General features: G+C 51.5%; 1 protein-coding gene across 3 annotated transcripts in view; it reads right to left on the bottom strand.

Moving 5' to 3' along the window:
* Nucleotides 1-13,476, bottom strand: part of SH3KBP1 (SH3 domain containing kinase binding protein 1) — a 335,649-nt gene extending 322,173 nt beyond the window's left edge. The window contains exon 1 of one of the 3 annotated variants that reach the window (XM_035000518.1): nt 13,130-13,476. In XM_035000518.1, the coding sequence (XP_034856409.1) occupies nt 13,130-13,133 (4 nt within the window). In that variant the 5' untranslated portion in view covers nt 13,134-13,476. The remainder of the gene's footprint in view (nt 1-13,129) is intronic. The other 2 variants (XM_035000513.1, XM_035000502.1) reach the window with 2 other exon arrangements.
* Between the last annotated feature and the right edge of the window lie 899 nt (nt 13,477-14,375).

Here is a 14,375-nt window from a genome sequence, read left to right on the forward strand (position 1 = left end):
GGACACATTTTTCCCTATGACTTTAGAAAACAAAGTTCCTTTCAATGCCAGTCAGGGCATGAAGTGAAAAGAGGAAGGGAAAGGGAAAAGAAAGAGAAGGAACCAAACCCCCAAGGGTTTCGCCTTTCACTGTGTATACCCTAATCTCACACCTGAATGCTAAACCAAGATTAATCACCCAAAATGGCACAATGAAGAGGGTACAGTGTTGTGGACTATGAAAGTCTCGCTAGCAATCTCCTTCAGAGGTGTCTCTCTTCCCCCCTCCCATCTCTGTCCCTGTCTCTGTCTCTCTCATCCCCGTCTCTGTATCTGTCTCTGTCGCACTCTCTCACACACACATGCACACACAGGTGAAGCACATAGAGTATAGAAAGGATGATAAGCCACATGAGCACAGTTTCTTGAACTAAACCTGAAAGCAAGCCCAGGGACGGCAAGTACCCCATGAATCCCCAAGTAATAGTCCCCACAGCCTCAGGTCCTCTTCATTATCATCATCATCCTTGGCCATTCTAGTCATTTAGAGGGCTATGGAAACAAAGAATGGATATAAAATGTAATATAAAATATAAAACCCTGCCTACGACCTGAATTCCTTAAAGGGTGAAAAGGAAAATGATGTCCATCACATCCCCATTTATAATATCAACATTATGGGAACACTCTCACTGCTCAAATGATAGGGAAATAGTTACATAAATTGAGATTCATGAACTGAGATATTCAGCAACTAAAAACACTGGCTTTGAAGACGACCATGAAGGTAAAAAGACACCAGGCCACACACCCACAAGTATGTAGTAAAAAGGCTGAAAAGACGTACACCAAAAGAAAATGAGAGTGCTTGCATCGGGGTACAGTCTGGGCTGCCAAATTCTCCTGCTTCCTATTTTCTAAACCCTCCAATACAGTCGCTATATATTTATAACCAAAACAATTTAAGGTTCGAGAATCTTGGAGCTAGAAGAAGAACCAGCCTAGAATGTACTAGGTCTGGTGCAGGTCCTGTAAGGCGAGTCCCTCCCGGGCAGCGAGCCTGTGCCCTCCCTGCCACCGCTGGCTCGCCCCCACCCCCAGCACTCCCACCCCCCCAGCCTGGGGCAGTGGCAGGGGCTCCTCCCACAGGCCCGCACAGGGACCACTTGGCAAAGGTTTCTCCTCCCCCAGGGGGACCACACCTCCTGCGGTGGCCGTTGTGACCTTAGACTGCACTGAATAAACGAGTAAACGACAGTTTCACCTAGTCTCAGGGCCACAGTACTTTTACTGAGCAAAGGAGGGGGTGATGGTGACGTGGTGACCAGTGGAAAATCCGGGAGGCCTGGCAATACCGGCGGGAGAAGGCTGTAAGGAAGCAGTGGGAGGGAGAGGTGTGAGAAGGGGGTTTTCAGGAGTGAAAGGGTGTTGGGGGAGGGAGAGGGAGAGGGAGAGAGAGATCTCAGAGAGCTGGCTGAGGGGGAGGGAGAAGAAGAGGAGGAGAAGGGGGAGGAGATGCGAGGTAGAGGGGTGGGAAAGGAGAGGGAGTTGGAAGAGGGGTTAGTAAGAAGGGGTGGGTAAGTAAGAGGGGTGTGGAAAAGGGGGATATGGAGGAGGATGAGTGTGGGTGAGAAGGGGCACAGACAGGGAGAGGAGAGGAGAGGTGAGGAAGAGAGAGGATGGGGCAGTAAGGAGGTGGGAGAGAGAGAGAATGAAGGAAAGACAGAAAGAAAGAAAGGCAGAGGAGAAAGGGACAAAAAGAGAGAAGCCCTGGGGAAGGGGAGGAGAGAAAGAAAGGGAGGGAAGGAGGGTCAGAAGAGGGTGGGTGGATGGGGTATGGGTGGACAGCGAGGGGAAAGACAGGGTACAAGGGAAGAGAAAATTGGGGAAAGAGTGGGGGTAGGGAGAAGGTGGGGAGAAGGTAGGAAAAGGGATTACTTGGAAGGCAACAGAGGAGGAGGGAGACATAGCCAGAGAAGTGTGAGGGAAGAGGACAGGAGGGTAGGAGAGAGAGGGAGTGGGGGGATCGAGAGATGAGAGATAGGGTGAGGGGACCAAGAAAGGGTGGGGGAGAGAGAGTGGAAAGCAGACAAGGCGTGAGGTTGGAGAGAAGCAGCAGGCCAGACATTGGGGGGCAGTCCCCTGCCCCCTTTTCCCTTCGCCTCTCCGACTGGGCGGTTCACTCGCCAGGCAGGGGCTGTTTTTCACAATGTCTTCATCTCTTCCTCCATTTAAAAACCCACAGGTTCCCTAAAAGAGCCAGATAATGTCACAACTGTACCCCACCCCCACAGTGTGCTATCATCAACCCATCCAAATGCCTCCAAAGTCACATGTACACATTTTTACGTGCTGCCAATGCAAAGGAGAAACTACGGTGAGTTACACAACTGGGGTCTCAAAGGATAAAAATAACCCCTTTACTCACTCGGAAGCACAACTGTGCCTGGCGGGGCCAGGAGCCCTTCCTCAAGGGAGCCTTATGAAAGGGCCTCCAAAGATGGACGGAACATCCTCAAAGACTGTAGCACCACCTCACACCAATCACCCCTTTGTCAAGAGAAAGCCAGGAAAAATGGGCACAGGGCGCTTTCAGGCATGCTGGCCTACGGCTTCCACGCGTCCTCACTTACAGTGCCCGCCCCAAGAGTGACCCCAGGTGCCCCGTCACCGGCACTGCTCCTGGGCAGGCTGCCCCAGCGCCTAGCATACACCTGGAGGAGACCCTCCTTAAACATTTACACGGAACCAGACCCGGGCACGCCCTGCCCCTCGCAGAAGTGGGCCCACAGCAGCCGCCTGTGTATCCTCAGGGGGCGATGTTGACTCCGGGGGGCCTCAGTCTTGCTAATGGGAATTTGGGACTAGGATGATGCATCAAATCCCTCTTAACAAGTGGCTGGAACTGCGGCATGTGCCCCATGAAGGAGCTGCACAAAGAGAAAAACTGGGACGGGGCAGGGAGGGGAGATGGCCAGATGGCATGGGGGGGCAGCTGGCCTATCCCTGGTTCTGGGGTTTGTTGGGGCCCTTGGCTTGCATGCAAGGCCCCTGTGGTCCTGTACTAAGCCCCCCTTTTCAGATTAACAGGCTCTGCTTAGCTTCCTCACTTGAAGGAAGTCCTTGCTGCGTGCGCGTGCACACACACCCACTATGAAGCAGGAGACAGTCCTAACCCAGTTAAGGAACATGGTCTCCATCAGTTAAGATCCAGGACAAAGTTTCTACCAGTTATGAAACCCAGATCAGTTGAGACTCAGGGATACACAGCAGAATCTCCTAGAGAACTCTTCCAAAATATGCCTGTCGGTCCATCAAAACCAGATGAGGAGGACCCAGGCATAGCGTTCTGATGCACATTCCCCAGGGGAGGAACCCACCAGCTACGGAGAAGTTCTAACTGTTTGTTCGGGCCCCTGGGTGGCTCAGTCAGTTAAGGGTCAGACTCTTGGTTTTGGCTCAGGTCGTGGTCTTGGGGTTCTGAGACTGAGCCCCACATCGGGCTCAGGGCTCAGCACAGCATGAAGTCTGCCGGAGATTCTCTTCCTCTCCCTTTCCCTCCCTCTCTGCCCTCCCCCCACACTCTCTAAATCAATCAATCAATCAATCAATCTTTTAAAAAATAAGTTCCATCAGCAATTAATCATAATGTAAAAAGGAGGGAGAAATAATGGAAATGCCTGTCTGCTGTTATGGGCATGAAGTCTGCCTGGAAGAATTTGGGAGAAAGAAAACGGGGGCGGGGGGGGGGAATCACCGGAGAACTGGAGGACTGGGATTGGGAAGGAGACCTGTCACTGTGAGCACTTTTCACCTTTTGAATTTTGAAACATGTGGATGTATAACCTCTTCCAGAAATTAACTTTTAAAAATGTTTTTAAAATTTCCCCAGCAAGCAGCTGTAGTCTCAAGGCCCAACAAACAGATGAGCACTGTGAACTGCTTCCCTTTGCAAATTTGTCCTCAACTGGTGAGCCCCCTACTCCTGTTTTTTCCCCAGGCCCCCCAAAGCTAATTACTTTCTTTTCATTTCTTTTCTGACATTCAAAGGTAGCAATTAAGCTAAAACATCACCATCAATTTCCCAACACTCCTCTGCCAACCTGCTTTGGTGTCAGCAATGAGCTAACTGACAGACTGTATTTGGGTTGACACCTCTGCTGTCCATCTAATATTTTAAGGAGAACAAAAGGGCAGTGAGAAATCACTGGTTAAGTGATGAAAAACTATCCCATTTGGTTCATTGTGAAGAGGGGTTTTGGTTTCTGGTTTTTGAATGACCAAAATAGGAGGAAGGCAATTTATGAGGCCGTTCATGTCAAATGAATTTTACCCAGAAGCTAGCATGTAAAATGTTCAAGCAGAAGGTAGTATCCAGAACAGTCTGGTGAAGAAAATGAATATCCATGAAGAAGCTGGCTAAGAGGAGAGGAGAGCAAAGCCAGGAAGGCCTTTTCCAGTTCTTATCCAAAACAACATTCAAGCACCTCCTTCCAGCTCTAGGCACAAAAATGAGAACTAGTTGGAATAATTAGGGAGGACACTAAGCTAATTAAAGACTTTTCACACAGGGAGCGGGTGTGTGATGGATAAAACCAGTGCAGCCCCAGAGGACCAGACCTAGAACAGGGCCCTAAGTCTTCCAAGTCTAGAACAGTCCAGAAAAATCCAGCAAAAACACAAGGGCTGGTGTTTGCATACTGACTGATAAGAAGTTGAAATTTAAGGAGATGGTCATTTAAACTACCTATATGTGCTGTACTGGGTGCTTAAGGACTTAAATTTGTTAGGCAAAACGAGTAATTAATGACCAATTCAATATTTATCGTATTTAATCCAAGACACTGAGGAAGAAACAGCAGTATGAATTGAATAGCACTTCATCTTGCCACTCTGTCCTCCACCTGGGGGCAGACCAGCCTCCTGGGGGAGGAGGGGCAACTTCCTTGGCCACTGGAAGGAAATCAGCTTAAGGCCTTTACTGAGCTTTTCCTGCCCACTGAATACAGTTCAGTGAGGACACGTATCGGTGAGGATTTTTTTGTTATTGGTGTTTTTTTCTTCCTGAGGCTAAGTATAGGCACAGTTTATCACTGCAGTAAGGTCCATGAGCTACACTTTGCTTTGTTGAAGTGTCCCCTAATGAAAACTGTAGACTTGCCTGTAAGATATTTACCCATAAAATAACAATCAAGTTGAAAACCAAGTGTTCCTAGTCACTCAGGATGCCAGTGTACCTTTGCCAGCGAAAGGAATTTGGGCAAAGAAAGGTACAACTGTGTCAACCTTCTATGCGCAGATTCGAGAGATCAGTTTGGCATGACAGTGCTTTCTCCCACGACAGAAATATCCTAATGAACCCCAGTAATTGCCAAGGAAGTTACCCAAGCAACTAACTCACAAATGCTTCAGGATGGAAAAGGAAAATTCACAATTCCCCCCCAGGCGGAGAGGGATATAACCAAGGGAGGTGGCTAGAGGGACCGAGCAAAGATGAAGTGCCTCCCAAAGGAAACACTGACCAAACACATTTAAAGACAACAAAGCCATACTTTCCCTTTGTCTGCATTCCCTTGGAGTCTTAACTGGGACCCTTGGGCTTCCACCAAGTGTTCTCCAAAAACGCTTGGGCAGCCAGGAAGCCCCACGGGACGTGGATTCTATGCTTCAAGTTAGACGCTTGCCAGGGAGGGGTGATGAAAAAGTTTTCGAAACAGACAGCCGTGGCGGCTGCACAAGACTGTGAATGTACTTAATGCCACTCAAGTGTGGGCGTAAAAATGGTTAAAACGGCAAATTTTGTTGTATCTATTTTACCACGATTTTAATAATTAGTAATGTAATATACCAAAAACCATTGAACTGCACACTTGAGATGAGTGAATTGTAAGATATGTGAATTACATCTCAATAAACCTGGGTTGTTTTTTCTTTTAATTTACCAGGGAAACAGCCTGTAGAAAGAGCCTCGCTGAGGAAGCAGGAGCCTGACATTTACTGAGCGCCGACCTGTATGCGTGGCTAGCTCTTTCCTATTTAAAGGAAGTTGGTTCCTGCAGCTAGGGGACCATGTCACTTTGCCTCTCAGAGTCTCAGTGTCATCATCTGATGGTGTGGGCTGCCCTGACTGCCAAGGCCCTTTCCAGAGCTTCAGTTGCAGGGCCCGATGTGTGAGTGGCAGAAGGACCCACCATCTGCCACTCGGCACATAAGCACATCCCACTAGGAAGGCAGAACATCAGGGGAGCCAAACACGGGAGAAATAAGTTTACAACTTGGCGACCCAGGTATTGACAGAAAAGGCGCATGAGCTGTGTTAAGACACTTTCTACTCAAAGAACGACATGGGGAAAGAATGATAAAGAGCGCTGCTTTGCAGTGACCTCTTGGTTTATTCATAAAACAAAGGCTGTGGCTACAGAGGAGACCTTGTGTCCAGAGCAGCTGATGATGAAGAAAGGAAATGGTGCTTCAGCCATCTGTGTAACACTCCGGGCAGGCCTCCCCAACTTTGGGGGGCGGACGACTGCTGCGGGGCTGTCCTGTACACTGTAGGATATGTGGCAGTGTCCCTGGCCCCCGGGCCCCAGCCCCCAGATGCCAATAGACTATCCTCCCCCCACCAGCTATGACAACCAAGTGTCTCCAGACATTGCCAAATGTCCCCCCGAGGGGCAAAATCGCCCCCGGTTGAGAACCACTGCCAGGGCGGATTTTCTATCTTGACCCTGCAGTTCTTTGTCGAAGCCATGTGACATGTGGTGTCAGCCTTCTCACCCACTGCAGTGCAGGCCACCACGAACTGTCAGCAAACACGCCACCCGGGGGACCTCACAGAACTGCACACACACTCCTGGCAGCCAATAGCCTCCGAGAATTTCAAGTAGTGACCATACTTGGGTGAAAGGGTTACTCGTTCATTCATTCAGTGACATATGGCACTTAGTGTATGCCAGGCAATGAGCCAGGGCAATGGCGTTGGGGACACCCTGTCAGAGATGAACAGACTTCATACAAGATGACGTGTTGTATAGCAACCTTTGGAGCAGGACTCAAAAGATGAACAAGGGGTGCGGCAGGCTGTGTAGCAGCCCTCCCCAAAGATGTCCACATCTGAATCCCCAGGACCTGTGCATATGTTACTGTCAGTGACAAATAGGACTTGGCAGGTTGATTAAGTTAAGGGGCTCGAGATGGGGAGGACAGCCTGAATTATCCAGGCAGCCCCAATACAACACAGCGGTCTTTAGAAAGGGAAGGTAGGAGGTTCAGAGTAAGAGAGGGGATGTGAGGACAGAAGCAGAGGTTAGAGTGATGTGGCCACAAGCCAAGGAATGTGGGCACTTCTTCCAGAAGCTGGAGAAGGCAAGGAAATGGATTCTCCCCTACAGCCTCCAGAAGGAACGCAGCCCTGCCAACACCTTAATGTCAATCCAGTAAGACCCATTTTGGAACTCTTACCTCCAGAAGTGTAAGATCACACGTTTATGCTGCTTCGAGCCACTGGGTTTGTAGTATTTTGGCACTGCAGCAAGAGGAAACTCACACAGAGAGACCAGAAGGCAGAGGAGAGAGCGGAATCCCTTCCCCGTGAAGGACACCACGCGGGCAAAAGCCTCAGAGGCCTGAACAAGCTCGGAACAAACCAAGGCCGGGGTGGCTGCCGAGCTTCCCGAAGGCTTGGCTAAGGCGCTCAGGTTCTAAAGCATCCACAGGAGGGTGGTGACATGGGGTTGATTCCAGAAACATTTGGGGCTTGACTGTACCCTGGAAAGAGCTGAGAGAGGGGAGAGGGAAGGAAGGAGAGGCAAGGCAAACAGCAGAACAGCTATGGAAGTGACGGGAAAGGTGGTGATCCCCCCCCGCCAGGATACAGACATTGAGGACGAGAAACGCTGAGCTCAGTGGGGCACATGCTCTGTTGGCAGTGTCGAAGGCACACCTGGGTGAAGTTAGCTCGAAGGTTAGCGGTAACAATTAACTCAACCACTTTTAATTTGGGGCTTCCCACGTGCCAGCACAGATGCAGTTCCTGCCCTCCCCAAGCATGGAAGAGAGAAGCAGAAGGGTCAGCAGCAGAGTGACGTGCCATGGTGAAAGAGACCTGAGCGGCCATTGCTGGCTTGGAAGATGGAAGTGGGCCATGAGCCAAAGAATGCAGAGGACTCTGGAAACTGGAAAAAGCAAGGAAAGGGATTCTCCCCTAGAGCCTCCAGAAGGAATGCAGCCCTGCCCACATCTTGATCTTAGCCCAGCGAGGCCTGTGTTGGACATCTGATCTCCAGCACTTTAAAGATAATAAAAGTATGGCATTTCGGGGCGCCAAGTTTTTGGTAATTTATTACAGCAGCAATCAGAAGCTAATACAGGTACCAGGTACAAAACACCAAGAACAAATACCAAAAACCCTACCATGCTAACAATGTATGTGAATGTCCCTTCTAAAGAGGATGGAGGGAAAAGAAGGACAACGGCAAAGACCCACGTGATACTCTGGTAAAAGTCCAAGCAATGCTGAGATGGGCCGGCTCGTGTCACTAACGCCCAGGTGCTGGACGTCCGGCATGGATGAGATTCATGGAAGAATCAACACTGTACTGTTCCAGTGACTCCGTAAGACGTTTGTTTTGAACTAGGAGCACATTTTTCTCCGTCTCTAAGGCCATGTGCCACTTATAACAACAGCTTATATTTGACCAGAGCGCCCATGTACTCTTCAGGGACCCACATACTCTGAACCTCAGCTTTCTCACCCGCCAGGCAAGGAGGTTCTACACTCGACTTTGTGCATCAGAACCACCTGGAGGGCTCCTTAAAACACAAATTGCTAGGCTCCACACCTCCCCTTCCTCATTCAGTAGGTAGAATTGAGGCCAGGGAATGTGTGTCTCTAACAAGATCCCGGAGAGGCTGATGCTGCCGGCTGGGGGACCACACTCTGAGAACCACTGTATTCGACTCTCCTCTCACACCGAAGAGATTCAAGTATCTCCCTGCCCCGCATCTTTCCCATGAAGAGCCACCTTGACTTCCTGGTTCTCAGCAGCTTGCTCCGTATCTCTTGCCCCGGGCTGGCATTCAGTTGTCTGTTGTGCTTCATGTTGCAGAGCTGGCAGACTAGAGCTGGCCCATATTAATAAAGGAGCCACAAAATGTACCTAGAAAGCCACTGTCCTCCCCCACCTCCTAGTCGCTGCCCCCCTTTATCAGTTAGCTCAGAAAAGCAGCCCCTGCCATCCGGGAGCAGGCCGGGCAGTCTCCCCCACTGAACATAAATAATTCCCCAGGACACCAACATCAGACAAGGCCACTCTGTGGCCAGCATGGGACAAGACAAAAACAAGACCACTCTGTAATCCTGGCTGAACACGGAGAACAAGTGAACCTTGTCCAAATCACAAACGGCCCCACACATCCCCACATCCCGGCTAACAGGAGGCACTGCGGCTTCGTTACCAATCACAGCCTCTGTCTGGTCTTCCCTGCTTCTAGGTAAGATTGATGAGGACCCCCAGTCATGGAATTACGTCCCTTCCGGCCAGCATCCAATCCAGAGCAACACCCAGCTTCCTTAAACGCTCCCCTAAAGCCCCTGCCACAGGCGCGGTCCTCCGCGGGGTCCGTCGCTGTCACGAGAGGAGAACCGCCTGTTCCACGCCCCGTGTGGGCCTGGGGGTGGGGAGGGGCCGTGGCGGGACGGCAGTGATGACTCCTACCCAATTTTCAGATTTCAGATTTCCGCTCAAACACAATCTCCTCAAAGACATTGTCCTTACCCCTCTGTAGCCTAAATCACATTGCCCCTCTCTAATCTCCTTTCGTGAGACCTAGCAGGGATTCTAATCACCTCTTGTCTTGAGTACTGCATTCGGGCCTTCCTCTCCCACCAGCTGCAAAAGCCACGCTGGCAAGCCCATGCACAATGCCTGGCACAAAGCAAGAGATCAATAAATACTGCATGGAGAGTTGGGGGAATGGAGGAATACTGACCACTGTATGCAATCTACTTTCAAACAATTTCAAATACAAGAACTGATGAGAGAATGTCAGTAATGCAACAAGAACTGGAGGTCTGTGCAACCAGGGAGGGAGCGAGGTTTTGCCTGTGCTGTGATGGGTACAAGGGGACAAAGTAAAGGTCACAAGTGATAAAGGTAGAGTCTTTCCTTCCATTTCTAACTTTAGACTGTTTGTGGAGACCAACACATTACATTCATTCTGGCTTTAGTTTAGCATAAAGCAATCTCCCACCAAAAAAATACATTGCTAAAAACAGTCCAAACTTTCTTGTTACCCTGGAATTTTCTAAACAAAAATCATTTGCTGGGCTTGCAAATCCTCCACTATTCACAAATATGGATCGTTAATACTTGTGCGATCGTAATGACAAGAGGCTTTCCCTCTATCTGGCACTGCAGGCATCTGCCTGCAAGCTCTGAGGGCACATTCTGAGTGGGCTTTTGTAAGAGGCCATTTTGCAACTAACTGGCTTCATTTCAGAGTTAGGAATTTAATGCTCGTCAGTTATTTTTCAGATTAAAGACTATATAATTACACTGCGTTAGCCATCAACAGAAAAATCATTACCAGGCCAGGTAAGAATGCAAGTGTATCAAACTGATACACTGGAGAAATCTTTTGAAAACCAAGGAGACTTGGGGGATTGAGGAAGGGGGCTGGGCCTGTGTGTGTACACACACCCGCTTCAGAAACAGCACTATTGGGTGGCTCCATCAGAAGACGTACAGAATCAGTTGTTAAATACCTGTACATCACCACAAATACACTGCTGAAGATGCTTTAGAAAATAACAGGTGTGGGGGGTGCCTGGCTGGATCAGTCGGTGGGGCATGAGACTCTTGATCTCAGGGATGTGACTTTAAGCCCCACCTTGGGTGTAAAGATTACCTAAAAATAAAATCCTAAAAAAAAAAAACCAAACAACTCTTTGGGGCACCTGGGTGGCTCAGTCAGTTAAGTGTCTGACTCTTGATTTTGGCTCACATCATGATCTCAGATCGTGGGGTCAAGCCCGCTTAAGATTCTCTCTCCCCCACTCCCTTTGCCCCTCCCCCTCCCTCTCTAAAAAAAAAAAAAGAAAATAGCAGGTAATCTTTAGCCATAGACTACTACAGACATCTTAAGTCCCACTATAAACATTTTAATGAATACCAGCATTCATTTTAATCAATCGTCTCTAAGTATTAATACCTGAAATAAATGAAAATCAGTTTCTGCACCCCCTCTGTCTTGTAATGGTTACAGTAAAAAAATATTAAGCTTGAAAGGACTATAAACTGCAGAAGCAGTCTCTAATTTTCTTAGGAGGCTCTAGATAATGAAAACAGTTCAGGCTTGAATAATAAACAGGTCTGTTTCTTCTTAAACTGGACTCCTCTTCCCTCTGAGATACAGAAGACCACAGAAGACATTTGTATCTAACTTCTTTTTTTGTGCAACCCTCTCGGGACCCGCAAAAAAAAAAAGGAAAGGTGATCAAAATATCATTTTTGGTTACCTCAGGAAAAACCAACCTGTTACTAAAGTGATCATTAATGTTTAAAGTATATATTTCTGTTAATAAATTAAAATCATCTTACTAGGTGCCAAAGCAAAACAAGAGTGTTGAGCTAAGTGTTTTGTCTTCCACCAGGTAGGAGGGTTGCATACCCATTCATTCATTCATTCATTCATTCAATAAATATTTATTTAGGGCCTGCTCCACACCACACACCAAAGAAAACAGTGCTGAGCAAAATGGTACCAACACAGTTCTGTCCTTACGGCTATGGAGCTTACAGTAGGGGAGATAAATGTTAAACTCAAATAAATATGTAATACCGCTATTTTTTAAAAGGTGCAATAGGAGAAAGGGTAACAGAGAAACTAATTTAGACTGCAGATAGTGCAGGGACCAGAGAAGGGCACTGAGAAAAAAGTGACACTGAAGCCGAGAGGCCATCAAATTGCCACCACTTTAGAAAAGGAAAACCATTTTGGCAAATGACCACAAATGGGATTTTAACTGCCTGTCAACAGCTGATTGGGTTAAACCTCCTCTTTCCCAGTGCATCCGTCTTCAGGAGCATCCTATGACTGCTTGCCTATCATTGTTGGACTCGCCTACTCAAATCCTATTACCTGAACACAGAAAGGTCTCATTTTATTATGATTTATTATGATCTACAGCCTTCCTCTGCCTGGCCTAGAAACACCCAAAAATAATCTGCCAAAGGTATGAAAGCCAGAGACTGGCTTCCAGCAAGAACATTAACCGGGTGGGCCACACGATTACTAGCCCAGGCAATCACAAGTCCTTTGCCCAATAAAGTGCCACATCCTCTGGGCAAGGTGGTTCCAATATGCCAGAGTCTATACCAGATGGGACCCAGGGGACCGAACGGTTAGTTGCCTACTTGGAAATCGAGGACTGGATCACCTGCTCCAGTTCCCCCAGCCTTCAGACTTAGAGGATGTAGGAAGTGGCCTTTGAGCATCCCGGAGCGGAGAGCTCGTCCGACTGAGAGAAGGCAGGCAGGCAGAGAGGGGGTCGGGGCCGGAGGAAGAGGGGCTCCAAGAGAGACGCGTCTGGCGCTCAGGACCCGAGGATGGCACGCCAGGCCGGGTACTGGGGCGTTTCCCGCACCGCCCCCCCACGTCGGCCCCCAGCAAAGGCAACCCGGCCCCCGGCCGCCCCGAGACCCCGAGATTCTGGCTTCCCCCACCGCGGGGCCAGGAAGACAGACACCGCGAACCCCGCGCTGGGCCGGAGCCCACCAGCTCCCAATACCCACGTCCTCAGCGCAGAGGAGGGCGCGCCGGGGCGAGAAAATGGCCAAGACAAAACTCTCCCCGCCCACCCGAAGAGCCAACCACACCCCCTGCATCCCTCAGCCTCACCGCCCCGGGCCGGCCCGCGATCCTCCGCCCAGGCCCCCACGGGGTTCCCGTCGGGGCCGCGCGGGCTCAGCAGGAACGCGAGTGGGAGTGAACGGGGGTGCGCGAGGCAGGCAGGGTGCCCACCGCGGTGTCACCCGCCAGGGCCCTGCCCCCGGAGCGTCCTCCCGACTCCGCGGTCCCGGGACAGGCGCGCCGCCCGCAGACTGAGGTGGACACCCGGGCGCTGGGGCGCAGGCAGTCCCCTACTCACCCATTGGCGCCGAGCCGGGCCGGGCCGCCGAGGCAGCGTGAAAGTTGGCGGAGGCGGGCGCGGGGGTCGGGCGCCGGGATCCGGGCGCGGGGATCGGGGCGCAGGGGTCGGGACGCGGCGGCAGCTGGGCCGGCTTTCTCCTCAGTAGCGGCGGCCGCGGCGGCTCAGCGCCGCCCGCTGCTGCCTCTGCTGCTGCTGCCGCTGCTGCCCCGTGGTGATTCCTGCTGCTGCTGCTGCAGCTGCTGCTGCTGCTGCATCGCGGCCCGCTGCGCCCGGCTGAGCCGGGTTTCCTGCTCCCCGCGAGTGGAAATTGCGAAAAAAAAAGAAGAAGAAGAAGCGCCGCCCAGCCCAGCGCCCGGCAGCCGCGGCCGCGCAGCCCGCTCTCCCCCCTCGCCGCTGCCGCCGCCGCCGCCGCCGCCGCCGCGATGCCCCTGCGGCTCAGCCTGCCGGGGACGCGCGGCCGCCGAGGCGGGGGCGGGGCCAGCGAGGGGCGGGGCCGGCGCCCGGGGCGTCCCTGCGGCTACGACGCTCGGGCGCCCCCCTTCACCGCCTGCTGGGGAGGGACCCAGCTCTGCGAGGCCGCCCCACACCCGCGGCGGCTCGGCTCACGCCCCAGGAAATGCCGCGAGACTCCTCGAGACCGGAGCGGGGGTCGTGGGGGAGGGGGCGTCCGAGTGGAGAGGCACGTGGGAAAGGAGGTGGAAGCGGCAGACCTACTGGGTGCGACGAGAGATGGAGGGCGGGCTGGGGGTGGGGAGACCATAGGTAGGTGAGGGAATGAACACCTGCTGAGGGTGATGGCAGGTAACTCCGGGATCGAGGATCAAGGCAACCCAGAATAAGCTTTCACAGAGCGGTCTGTTGGGAAGGCAGGAGAAAGGGCCCCTATGGAGGGAGAGGAATGCTACATCCATTCAGTGCAGCGTGGGAAAGGCCGGCCAAGTGCGAGTTCGGCTTACAGGAGGCGGCGGAGAGGAGGTTCAGAAAGACAGAAGGACGCAGCGGGGCTGGTGGGGCACATCGCCCCGCACCGACCCTCGCAGGGACCCCTAGCCCCGCAACCCCGTGCCTGGGCCAGGTGGGGTTGGGCTGCTCAGCTGTGTTCCCAGGCTCTGACGTTCCCAAGAATCTCCTGAGGCAAGGGCTGACTCCCTCCCCAGCAAGGTACTGTGCCACATTGCCCCCCCACCCCGCCCCCGACCTAGGCAGCTGACCTTTGAATCGGCGCTGAAATTAAAACAGGGAA

The sequence above is a fragment of the Mirounga leonina genome, unplaced genomic scaffold (assembly GCF_011800145.1).
Source record: "Mirounga leonina isolate KUSES-001 unplaced genomic scaffold, KU_Mleo_1.0 Mir_101595, whole genome shotgun sequence".
Lineage (NCBI taxonomy): Eukaryota > Metazoa > Chordata > Mammalia > Carnivora > Phocidae > Mirounga > Mirounga leonina.